The sequence below is a fragment of the Echiichthys vipera genome (genome assembly GCF_963691815.1).
Source record: "Echiichthys vipera genome assembly, chromosome: 2".
Classification (NCBI taxonomy): Eukaryota; Metazoa; Chordata; class Actinopteri; order Perciformes; family Trachinidae; genus Echiichthys; species Echiichthys vipera.
Window position 1 is genome coordinate 32,010,245 of NC_139827.1, and position 13,736 is coordinate 32,023,980.

General features: G+C 38.7%; 1 protein-coding gene across 1 annotated transcript in view; it reads right to left on the reverse strand.

Annotated features, from left to right (window-relative positions):
* Positions 1-13,736, reverse strand: part of sorcs1 (sortilin-related VPS10 domain containing receptor 1) — a 253,520-nt gene that overhangs the window by 19,208 nt on the left and 220,576 nt on the right. The window contains exons 17-20 of the mRNA XM_083931517.1: positions 13,539-13,652; positions 12,432-12,603; positions 7,523-7,709; positions 6,709-6,842 (exon numbers count right to left, since the gene is read on the reverse strand). Coding sequence (XP_083787643.1) covers positions 6,709-6,842; positions 7,523-7,709; positions 12,432-12,603; positions 13,539-13,652 — 607 coding nt within the window. The remainder of the gene's footprint in view (positions 1-6,708; positions 6,843-7,522; positions 7,710-12,431; positions 12,604-13,538; positions 13,653-13,736) is intronic.

Consider the following 13,736-nt stretch of genomic DNA (forward strand, 5'->3'; position numbering starts at 1 on the left):
AAGGGCTTCCAGCGTTCTGTGGTTCTGTTGGTCTGGACAGATGGAGGTTGTTTTTTTTAGTGTTGCAATCATCCAACAGTCTCTTCTAGCTGTAAAATAACATCTTACTTGCATTTTGGAATAGACCCTGCACCCCCGAAAAAATGTTGTAATGATCATCTCTGCAAGCAGCTCTTTCACTACCCATACTTAGCATCTCTGTGTCAACACTCGGGCACCATTTCCAGTTAATGGCCATGTCCGGACACATCCAGGCTGATGCAGTTTTGCGGCCTGGTGCTTTTCCTTGGTGATCGCCACCAAGCAAGACAAATTCATTTATACACTTCTAAGAATCTAGGATTCAAAGATATTGCTACACGAGCGACTGTTTTGACCACGGATGGGAGTGGCTGCGACAGTTGAGCTCAAACTTGCAGAGTACACCTGGTAGTTGAGTCGGATCACAATTGGATTGTATGGAAGCACACCTTGAGGAGGTAGTCTTGGTGGCTTTGGTTCGCGCCTGAGTGCCACTGCTGTGTTAACACCTGCACAAACAAACTTTAACAAGGGCACAAACGCTCCAGGGAACGATACCTAAACAATCCAGGTGTGGAAAAAAAACATAGTTAACATTCAGGAATCACCTGGGTTTCGGATGCTGCATGCACTCACTGAAGATAAGCAAATTTTTAGATAAAGCACAAGTGGGCACAAACAGATTTTAATGATGCAAACTGAGCTAAAAACATGACCTTACAAGTTCAAAATGTTGCAGCTGAATGAATCTACGCTATAGACATTCAGAGGCATGAGGAAGAAAGAAGAACCGGAGGAAAATAACATTTACAAACTGAAGTGGCAGTAGAGGCTAAACTGACACGTGCTGATCGGTGTTTCCATTTCTAGCTAGCTTACAGCTAATATCTGCACAGTTGGTACACTGGCTGCACATATGGGTGTAAATATAGTGCTGAGGTGATAATTTGCTTTACTTTCTGTCTGAACCAAGCCCCCACCACAGCGACTTCCTGATTGATCCAATAAGAAAGTGACAAAACTGCAGTTCTTCAATGTCCACTAGGAGTATTTTGCACAATAGAGCAGTTTCTCACTGACCCCCATGTTAAACTAGGCCGTTTTCACAGCATAATTAAACCTACTTAAGGCCTTCTAATTTATTTTATTCATTTCAGGCACATATGAAACATTGGGCACAAGTCACCTCTTGTCCATCATAGTTTCCAACAAAAAATAAATAAAATATTGCTAACCTTCATAAGAGGAAAAATAAATGAATAAATAAACCAAAATAGTTGCCTGAAAGGGAGTAGGGAGAAGAAAACTTATTTAATCCTACCCCCATAATACATATTAAACAAAAAATCAGCTTCACTGTGACGAAGGGCTATCAACAACTTTCGACTAATTTCATACAAAGTTGTGCACTATATTAAACATAGAAAGTAACAGTTTGAGTATTCACATATTGGAGTTACCATAGGTAACACATTAGAGTTACATAGTAACAACAATTACCAACAATGGTAATGAATAAACAGTACCAACAATTGTAAGAGACAAATACCAATAATGGTAAGAGACAATACCAGCAATGGTAAGAGACAATACCAGCAATGGTAAGAGACAATACCAGCAATGATAAGAGACAATACCAGCAATGGTGATAGACAATACCAGCAATGGTAAGAGACAATACCAGCAATGGTAAGGAAATGACAAATACATAACATAAACACTACAAGTACAGAACAATTAAGACCCTCTCTCTGTATATTGTGACCAGACCAGATGTTTGTATACAAGTTTGAATCTGTCAATATTTTGGCATTGCTTGTGGTGTGCGTCCAGACTGTTCCATAGTTTCACACCTCGTACAGATACACAAAAGCTTTTACGAGTAGTTCAAATTTTAGGTAGTGTGATGTCTCCATATCCTCTCAGATTATGGGCTCTTTCCCGAATTGAAAACAAGTGTTGTAGATGAATTGGTAATAATTTGTTAAAAGCTTTATATAGGATTATAGTTGTATTATATTTTACAAGATCATTAAATTTTAGTAACTTGGACTGGATAAACAATTCATGAAAGTGATCTAGAAACCCAACCTTATGAATGATACGCACTGCTCGTTTCTGCAATATGACTAATGGGTTAATAGTACTCTGGTACGTGTTTCCCCACACTTCAACACAATAGTTAAAAAATGGGAGTACCAAGGTACAGTATAATGTACGGAGTAAATTCTGATCAAGGTATGGTTTTACTTTATTTAAAATCGAGAGGCTTTTGGAGATTTTAGTTTTTATGTATCTGACGTGGGGTGTCCAGGACAATTTATTATCAATTATAATTCCCAAGAATTTATTTTCATTCACATTTTCAATTTTGATACCTTCGATAATAATTTGAGTGTCAGAATTACATTTTAGAGTGCCAAACATCATTGATTTTGTTTTTTCTATATTGAGGGATAGTTTGTTCATGTCCATACACTTTTTAATTATATTTAGTTTCTTGTTCACAGTATTCACCAGTTCATCATAATTATTGCTACAGTAAAAATATATATTGTGTCATCGGCAAACAGAATAAGTTTTAATACTCGAGATACATTGAAAATGTCATTTATATAAACATTAAATAATTTAGGTCTTAGCACGGACCCCTGGGGCACACCACAAGCAATGCCAAGTTCTCCAGATATGTAATCCCCCATTTTAACATACTGTTTCCTTCCAGTCAAGTAACTTTTCAGCCAATCCCCAGCTACCCCACGAATTCCATATTTCCCCATCTTACTGAGTAGAATCAAGTGTTTAATAGTATCGAAGGCTTTTTTGAGATCTTTAAAGATACCCACTGCAAACTTTTTTTGATCAAATGCGTTTGTGATTTCTTCAATTGCTTCCATTATTGCCATTGATGTGGTTCTGTTGGCTCTGAAACCATATTGAGCTTCATGTATTGTCTGGTGTTTCTCAAGAAACTTTTCAAGCCAAGAGTTAAAAAAAATTTCAAGAAGTTTTGAAAATTGGGGCAGATTGGTCTATAGTTTGTGTAACTGTGTTTGTTATCATTTTTGAAGAGTGGTACTAATTTTGCAATTTAAGTTGCAGATATAAGTTAGGGGTTTTAGAATATTGAACACAACCTTCTTAACCAGCATCATGCTGATATCGTGACAGTCAGTAGATGTCTTGCTTTTACATTTTGATATAATTTTAGTCACTTCCAGCTCATTTGTAGCAGATAGGAAAAGCGACAATGGATTCTGTTTAATTGTTGAAACGCATTCCTCAGTTCCATAATCTGGAATTCCAGCAGCTAACTCAGGCCCTACATTAACAAAAAAAGTATTAAATTTGTTAACTATGTCATTCATATTGTAGTTGTCTCCATTTTCATCAGTAAAGTAATCAGGATATGACGACTTTGACAATCCTTGTTTAACTAAACTATTCAGTGTGTCCCATGTCCCCCTTATATTGTTTGTATTTTCATAATTATTTTTTTTTAATAATATAACTGTTTGCTACCTCTTGTGATGTCAGTTAATTTATTCCTGTAAGTCTTATATATTTGTTCTGCCTCTTTTGTTTTTACTTTGATGAACGATTTATAGAGATTATTTTTCTTTTTACAAGCATTTATAATTCCTTTTGTAAGCCAAGGGCTTTGTTTGTGTTTTTTCTTAGTGTTGTTCCACAGGACAGTATTTGTTGTACAAGGAGAGGAATAAGTCGAGGAAGTTACTATAAGCAACATCCACATTTTGTTCGTTATAAACTGTATTCCAATCCTGGTCTGCTAGACTGTTGTTCAGATCATTTATTGTTTTTTCATTTATTTTTTGTTTAGAGATTTTTTCTATATGTTCTTTGGTTCTCTTAATATCGCAGTCAAACAAAGTAAAAACAGGTAGGTGGTCAGTAAGGTCACAGATAAATAAGCCACTGATAATTTAGCTATCGATAATGTAAGTAAAGATGTTATCAATAATTGTAGCGCTATGTGAAGTTATTCTGCTAGGTTTGGTTATGGTTGGAAACAGAGACAAGCTATACATTGTATCAATAAAGTCATCAATATGTTTTTGTTTGGTGGGATTTAATAGGTCTATGTTAAAATCTCCACAAACAGAGATGTTTTTTTGATTTACCTTGGAGAACAATTTATCTATCCATTCGTTGAAAAGGTCAATACTTGAAATAGGTGTTGTATACACACAACTCACAATAACATTTTTCTTTCTCTCATTATAAATTTCTATGGTCAAACATTCCATTACTCCATCAATTACCAATGTCATATTAGTAAGGATATTATATTTGAGGGATTTGTGTATATATAAGGCTACTCCACCGCCTGATTTTTTTTCTCTATTCATATATTTTAGTTCATGGTCTTCAAGACAGAAATGTTTACCTTTTTGAATGTTGAACCAAGTTCCAGTTAGTGCAATGATACTAAAAAGTGTTGTAACTACTCCTTGATAGATTCAAAATATGTGTACATGCTCCTACTATTAAAATGTATAATTGAAAGTTTCCCATGTGATTCTACGTCTTTTACATATTTTTCTTGAGTAAAATATTTGCAACCATTTACAATAGCAGAGAAGAAATTATTATAAGGGTCAATGTCTGCATCCAGGTCCGTTATACTGTGCTCATGATATTTACACATTTCCAGTTCCATTTGTTTGCGCTGGAGAATTGATGTTAACATGTCCATGTCATTACTTGGCATACTCTTTGGTGTACTGTTCATAGTGATGATGAAGAGTCTCATACCTTTAGTATTTGTCCAGATCTTCCATTTTTTTCACCACCAACACTTTGGAAGCCTCGGGAGTCCCATTGAGTTTGATGAATATTTTACAGTTTGTTACCCACGTGTGTTGGATCTTGCCTTGTCGTTTCAGTTGTCTAGCTTTCCATGAAATGTCCGCATTTCGCTTTGTCAGGTGTTCATTTATGAAAACTCTGGTGTCTTTGAGTTGTCTACCTTGCCTCAGAAGTGCCACTTTGTTTTTTCTGTTGGTAAATCTCATGATGATGGTTGGTGGTCTCTCGTTCTTCGTGGGCAATGGGTGACAGGCCTCGATGTGCTGGAGGTCCACCTTTATCCCCTTGCTCTGGAGGTAGGATGCCACCTGTTTCTCCACTGATTGTGCCTCCAGCTCGCTGGGATCCCCGCTGTCCGCGGTCACCGCATGCGCATAGGAGCGCGGTCTGATTTTAATGCCGGTGATGACCACATCATTCACTCGGGAATACTGGTCCAGGTCTTCCACCCGCCGCTCGAGATCCTCGATACAGCGGTCCTTTTCGGCATTCTGGAGGCGCAGTTGTCTCACCTCCTCCAGGAGCCCCAGGAGCTGCTCCTGTTGCCCAAGGAGCTGTGCCTGCTGCACTCTGACGGCAGTCAGGTCCCCGCGTACGGACTCGAGGGAGGTTCTGATGTCCTCAAACTCCTCCGGTGGCGGAGAACTTTTCTTGGGTGGCATGCTTTGATTTCCTAGTGAAGCTAACACAGGATAGCTGAAGCTAACAGAGGCTAGCTTGCCTGCTGTACGACAACGTGGCTTAGGATACGATAAAGTAACCGCTTGTCAAATTTACAAGAGCTAAAAGCACTCAAGGAAACAGCAAGTTTCAGATTTGCAGATAGAATACAAAGCACTGGAGAACAGTGACTCGTATCATTTGTAATCCTTAGAATATTAAGAACCTTAACATAAACTCATGACAGACATCAGTGTCATCCTAATCTGTATGTCTAGGTCATATCTTCATGACAACACTGAGGGGGGTGGTTTTTTTTTGTAACATCCTAGTTTTTATTTTATTGGAGGTTAAAGTTTATGAATAATTAGGGGCGTGACCTCACTTCTCCTGGGAGGTATACGTCAGCCAGATGGACGTATCTCCCTCCCCCCAACGTCACATACATGCTCTTTTTTGGTAAGAGGAAATGAGGCGGAGTCAAAGTCTGACAAGATGGCAACTCCCTTAGGTGAGGACGATTGGATCAAGTTGAGAGAAAGGACCCCGACGGGTATGCTACGTCAATGTTTTATACAGGCTATAGTCTGAACACATGATAATTAGTAATGTTACTTTTTACTTCTACTGTTGGGTAACTACTAAAGTAATGACTTGTTCAATGAGTGAGTGACTAATTGATTATATTTTCGTAATAACTTGATTCAGAGAAACTGGGAAAGTGTTTATGGAAAGTAGTGATAGTGAAACTTCATCAAGTAAATTTTCCACTACTGGAAAGACACTTTACTGTTTTGTTTTTCCTTTCTTGTCTTTCTTTAAAATATACATTTCCACTGTTTTGTTGAGCAGAAAACAATAAATGATACACTTCTATCTATATGACTAGATTCCATGAGAAAACATTTTTTTACTGTGTGGGATTGATCATCTCTGCCTGGCAGTTTATGATTTTAGTTTGAGAAGTTTAGCGCACACTTTACACCTAATTAATCTGCTCTGTCTCTCTACGTTAGCATCCTTTGATGCTGATTAACAAGGCCACAAGTTTTGCAACCTCGATGCATAAAAATAACTTGATATTACAATGATTCTCACATTTTGGAGCAGAAGACTCAGCAATCTACTTAATTGCAAACGGTCAATAAAAGTAAATGCTTGGAAAGCATTGGGGAAGTCTTGAGTGTACATCACCTCTGTGTTATTTTCGATCCACCAGATGTAGGTGACCGTTCCCACTTGGCTGGGCAACAGAACAGCAGTCAGGTTCACTTCCTTATTCCTCACCGCCACAAAGGGAGCTGAGAGATGGATATACTCCAGCTGACCTACTCAGGCACACAGATACATCACAGAGTGAGCTCTTTTTTATTGCATAGCAATCCGCAAAAACAAGAATAACTTAATTTTTTTCAAATGAAAAGAAAATAACGAGAGTGGATTGATATGTGGGTGAGTAGGGTGAGTTTTTCAGAATTCTGTCCTGCACTGGGACCGTTGGCTGCCATCTGTGTTATTTTTCATTCGTGGCACTTCTGAGCCTGGGGTGGCTCTTTTTGTTCGGCTGGCACATTGGATTGACAGATTGGCAGGGACAACGGCGCTCCCTGATCAATAAGTCAGCTCTGTTACATCTGTCACCCCCTGAATACACCAGGGGTGGTCAGCCCCGTTACATATGAGGCTGCGGTGGCTTTCGTGGGATGAGCGGCTGTGAAGCATAAGCTGACTTGACTGTAAGTGCAATGGGATTTGTACTATCTCACTTGTTTGTTTGGTTATGGGAGGGGAGCATGTTCTGTGAAGAGATAAAGCACGGAATATAGTACACTGTGTACGAGCTGACAGCTATAGTTCCTCTGAATGTGATAAAAAGGTGAAAGCAGAAAGAGCCAAAAAGTGTAAGCGCAAAAATGGAGTCTCCTATGTGTAAATTATTTCTGAATAAATAAATAAATAAATATGCATATTTGAGACACAAATCCTACAAGACTCCTCAGTATCTCACATGTTACATGCAGGTAGAGCATGACAGTCTCTGAACCGAGGTTGTTCTCCCCGGTGGCAGTCACCCGGTAGATTCCCACAGCTTTGTAGATATGTTTGATTCCATCCTCAATAGAGCTAACATTGGAGTAGGTTAGAGCGTGGCCATCTCCAAAGTCCAGCGTGATGCTTGTCCTCGCCCCGTCACCCTGCACAAGACAAACACTTTCAGGGTATCGCAAGGTTTACCCGTCTATCACCCCCAGGTTCACTCGTTACATGGAACTCCACTGGCACAGAGCACTTTGTTTTTCTTGCAAGAAAAATTGTAATGATGACCTAGAGCTTGACACTTTCACTGCAGGGGTCAGAGCTTTGGTTGTCACTGTGGTCCTACTCTTCATAATTAATGGTACTTTAGACAGATGGCTCCACCAACTGCCATATCTAGTCTAGAATCTTTAGAAAAAAGTTGGGGTTAGGGTAAGGAGCAGGAGCAAACAAGGAAGTAAGGTGATGTAGTTATAACGTAAGAGCCCCAAACTTCATGAAAGGAGGAGGTCAGGGTGGTGGAAACAAACACAGGACTTTTGATCCAGAAGACCCGTGTAAAACAAAGTCATTGGTGATTTTTTAGTTAACTTAACCTAACCAAGCATTTTTGTAACCTAAACTTAAGTAATTCTGTTTCACAACGATAAAATACAATGGTCACAAAATCACCGCAATCCCATGTTCTAAATGGCCAGCAGGTGGCCTTTTAACATTGTTAACTAGAACCGTTTTCTTAGTTGTTTTTTTAGTCATTGGGAGTCGCCCTATTCTGTTGTTCAGGTATGAGGATGTTTTGCTTCTAGTGCTAATCCTCAAATACTGGGCCCCCAGAAGCCAGCGTGTATCCTTATGATTGGGCTGTGTCAACTGTTTGTAAATGAATTTGTAAATAGCTGATTATGTGTAAAATCCTGCCTAGGTTCTTAGCATAGACTTTATATAAAGATGGACGACACATCTTGACGTCCTCCCACTGTACAAAAGTGAAGCCAAAATATCCTGGATACAGGAGCTGTTAGAGCCATAGTCTGTGTAGTCGCGATCGGCAGTGGAGCCTTGCTATTGACGTCCCGCCCATACATCTGCCCAACCGATCGCAAGTTGATCACAGCTGTCAATCATGATGTTACACCCTGTTATCATAGCATTAAATAAGTTATTATGTAGCACTGTCTGATCAGAAGCAATTAACTGAACAGAATATCGTGGGACGTATTGGCAGCAAAGATGAGTGGTGGTGGCGCCGTATCCAGCTCTCTTAATACATCCACTGTAGAATTACACACACATTTACTTCAGTAAATTCAGGTCTTTTTCACAGAGTTATACATTATACCACTGGTTCTCAAACTGAGGTACGTGTACCGCTGGTGGTACTCAAGCTCTCTCTGGTGGTACTTGAAGGAATCTCCAAACTAAAAAAGGAAACATGAATTATACTATCAATACTACTACTATAAATACTAACAATACTAAGTAAATACTTAAACTTTTAGGATCCTTGAAATGTAATTTATGATAAGCTTAGCATTTCCTGTTATATATTTTGTTTTTGGAAAGTTTCCAGCAATTTACCAATTTATCAATTTATCAATGACACCTCTTGGTATGTTTGATCAAATAGTTCAGTCATGTAATGAGAGCCAAATTACGAGCTAAACTGTGATGGCAGGATAGTAATTAGGGGTAAAATGATTTGTTTGAATACATGTCAGTTCTTCTTACAGCGTGGTTGTGGCTCAACAAAGACAGTCAACAATAAATAATCTTCTGATTTTAGGAATAAACCCTGCTGTCCGTAGCTGAAGAGTGTCGGCCTACACTGGTGTAATCTAACATTGGTCTTAGTGGTGGCACTCGAGAGAACCTGATGTTTTCTGAGGTGGTACGTCTTGTACAAAGTTTGAGAACCACTGTATTATACCATTAAATATATATTATTACCGTGATATTATAACTGATGCTTCAACACATAAGCAGCATTTTAATGAGAGGTTGGAGCAAATTTCTACAACTTCAGATTCTGTAACACATGTCCTTGTTAAATTACAGTGACCTACTGGCAGGACTGGTCATCAGCCTTTTGCTGTTATTTCTACAGCTTCACTATTGTAATTAACATTTTTTTCGACAGCTGCATTTGACACTATCGATCATGCCAGTTTACTTGAAAGGATGCAAAGCTGGGTTTGTGTTTCTAGTAAAGAGGCACCGATGATGCATAACAGGATCAGATATCAGCTCTGATATTGACTAATTGGATCTGATATCGGATGAATGAGGCCGATCCAGCATTCTGATCCAGTCATTTCTTTTTTATTATTATCAAAACCGTATTTATTTTTTGCTGCTAATGTACACTTTTTTATTTGTTGATAAATATTATTAAGTACATTTATATCTGTGTTAATTTGTTTCCTTTTTTTTAACAAGGCTAAATGTTTATGTAAAGCCTGATGCCTTCACTCACATGGACAAGTATACGGTTCATTCATTCAATAGTAGGATCAGATCGGTATCGGGTATCAGCCCAGGTGCCGGATTGGATCAGAAAAAAATGGATCGGTGCATCTCTAGCTTCTAGTACAATTTACAAGGGCCGTCATGGTCTAACTGTACACGCTCCCTCTGGGTGATTTGTTCAGCTACTTTCAAGACATGTTACACCACTGCTGCCAAACCCAATAACCTGAATCTCTGACAAATTCTGTTAATCAATTCTTTCTTGGACCTGATCCTTGCCACCGTCAGTTGAGCTGTTTATTGACCCATTTAACCCAAAAACAAATCTACCTCCAAGAATCTTGGTATCATCTTTGACCCGAATATGAATTTTGACCATCATTTTGATAAGCTTTTCCAATTCTGTTTTCTTCAGCTGAGAAATATGGCAAAAATCAATGTATCATGCCTCTCACAGATTTCTTTTTCATTTTCTCCCATCTTGATGATTGTAATTCTCTCTACTCCTGCCTCAGTCAAGCTACTTTACTTACAGCTGGCTCAAAATGCAGCCTCCCTGCTATTAACTAGAACAAGCTGCCAGGTCCCACATTACCCCTGTTCTTGCAGCCAATTCAGAATAAACTACAGGATCCTGATGATTACATACGAGGCACTAAATGACCTACCCCCCAGCTACATTTCTGATCCATTTGTCTTTCATTCTACTTTCCTTAACTACTCCAGTCATCAAATCTTGGCCTATTTTCCATTCCCAGCTCAAACTACACAATAAAAGGTAGTGGTGCATTCGCTGTTTTGGCCCCAACCACCAGCGCCTGCAATCCCTTGGGGTTTGGTTTGTTTTTTTTGTCTCTTATTGTGCTGTGTTTTTATTGTGATATATTTTTTTACTTTATTCGTTAATACTTTTGTGTTTGAAGTACTTTGTAAATTTGTGTTTTAAAAAGAGCTGTATAAATAAAGCTTTAATTTATTACAATATTCTACAGTAGAATGTGAGGTTTATATTGTAAGGGGCCGTCCACACAAACCCTGTGTTCCCTGCACACTTTGGCCTTTCATCCACAAGTAACCACAGTTGTGGGCTCCTTAAACCAGAGTTTTTTGTTACCGGAGTCCAGGGTGAACTTTTTCGAAAAGTACGGTTTCAGCAGGATCGTGTGGACATGAAAGCTGAGGAAAACCACAATTTCTTCATCATTGTTTGACGGCACACTGTGCGACGGTAACCAGTAAGACATATCCATGAAGACGTGTGGAGCACTCTTGACTTGACCCACTGACAGAGTTGCTGTTATGGAGTCAAATTACTTGTGCCAACTTATCAGCACTTTGTGTGTGTCTCATACAACACCAACACATTTTCCGGAATTTTGCTGATTCTAAATTAATGAGTAACAGTGAGAACTCAACTTCACTCTCAGTTTACACAAAGGAATCTGCCCGGCCTCGGTTCGCCATTGTTGTTTTTACGGCATGAATTTTTCCAGCCTTGTGATTGGCTAAAATGGCCTTCCTGTTAGGAGTGCTATCGCCACCTACTGCTTTGGTTTCATGTGGACGGAGACATTTTTTATCACACTGGTGGTGTGAACAGTAAAAAATTTTGAACCGGGTCCATAAAAAAATACCCGTATTCGTGTGGACTAGGCCTAATTCTGCAGCTTGGCCTGTCAGTAATATACTGTATTTCTACAGTGTTGATATTGTAATGTAGTTTCCAACTGTATGTGTTACAATACTAAAAAGTTGTCTTCATATTCAAATGAATAGAAAGAAATGTATATTGCACTGTTATATGTGTGATCCAGTACTGAAATCTAAAAATGATCAACTCAGTTTTACATTTAAAAATGCGTTACCCATAAAAAAACACTGATGAGACAACTGTACACTTAATTAAAATGCAGCATAGTTTTATTTTAACCTCAGATGTATCTAAGAAACAAACTATTGATGTTCAGTGTTTGTTTGGGCATCACAATCTCCAGTTTTTAACTATATTTTGGATAGTTAAAAACAAACACTACTGTGAGAATAACACTGTGTTTTTACAGCAATTTATTGTTGGATTGTTTCACAGCACAGTGTTATTTTTATCTTTACTGTTTTTTTTAATATGGTTTTTTGGAAAGTCTTAATCTGTAAATTAACCAGTAACTCTAGCTGCTAGATAAATGTATTGGATTGAAAAGTATTCCCCCCGAAATGTAGTGAAGTAAAGGAATACAGTAGTTATATTGCTGATATTGTCAATTGCTGCTGCACCCATGCAGCACCTCTGTGTGTCAGGCTTAGTCTGAGCTTCTGCTTCTGTATATTAAAAAAACACTGACCATTTTATACGTTACCTTTGTTTACACGTGAATATAATAACATGGATGTATGTACGTGTACAGAAAACCGCTTACCTCCTCCAGAAAAACAAGGAAGGTGACGTTGGTGCCCAGTGTGGCTGTCAGTGTGCCCTCACTGGTGACCAGGTGGAGACCTTTTGGTGCTTGGACAGGACACTGCTGCCTCCTGGCTGTGTACTCTACGCTGACTCCAGCTGTACAGTTATTAGAGACCACTTTCCTGTAGCTATGAGTGGAAAAACACAGAAAGCTTAAAGAGTAGATATGTATATGCAGGCGGACACAAACTCTGTCACACTGATATATAATAATAATAATGAATAAATTACAGATGTCTAAAAAGTCAAGCCTTTTTAAAAGTGTGTTATATTTTGTGGATTATCCAGAGGAACAGGGGCACTTTTTTGGAAAGAGTTTTTTTTGCTGATAAACACTAGTGCCGCCAAGACGGCCTAATATCTAAATAAAAACTACAAGTTCAGCCCAAGACTTTTCCTTAATGTGTTTCTGAGGTTTTTCTAAAGTCTAGAAGGTTCCATTTACATATAAGTGTAGTTTTATTTGTGTTGTGAAAAGCGAATTGGTCCATTTGGATGGAAGACGTACAGCAGCTATAGATAAATCAATGTGCACTATAATTGTAAACTAGAATTAGCACCTTGTGGTTGAATGTCGCTGCAAACCAGTTGAGTTACAGTTTTAGTTTTCATTAGCAGGTGGAGTTGGCCCAGAAATGTATCAAGTAGTTTAAATGTTCTTTCTTGCCCATGTTGGCTTAGCCGTTGAAATGATGAAAAGATCCAGAACAGCTGTTTAATAGACCTTGAGGTGAGGTTGTTTTGTCAGAGTACAATCTGGAAAAGCCATACGCTTTCACGCTCTCCTACACTGAAGGTACAGGATCGTGAATCACTTATTCGCTTATTCAAACATCACTTGCAAACACTAATTCAGCCCTCGCAGATCACATCAGGGGCAGTTTACACTCTCAAACCTATGTTTGATCATTCAGCCCACATTTTCCTCAGCCTGTCCTTGTTGTCCCTGAGAAACAAATTAATAAATGAGCCATCCAGCTCAAATGCACTGTTCATTTTACCCAATGGCTGTGAGTCACTATTGAGAATACGTGATTCTAGTCTGCTCTCATCCTGTGCTTACCCGGTGCTGTTAAGGAAAGTCATCCCAGTGGTACAACTTCTGGACATTGATGATGGATGGAACCAAAACGCGGGGGTGCACTTGCCGTCAGTCCTTCTCTCATAGCCATAATCACTGTAATGATCAGAGCAGACACAAGCAAAAGAAAGTTAATCAAAATCCATGGAGGAAACACTGACAGACAAGACAGGTGTAAAT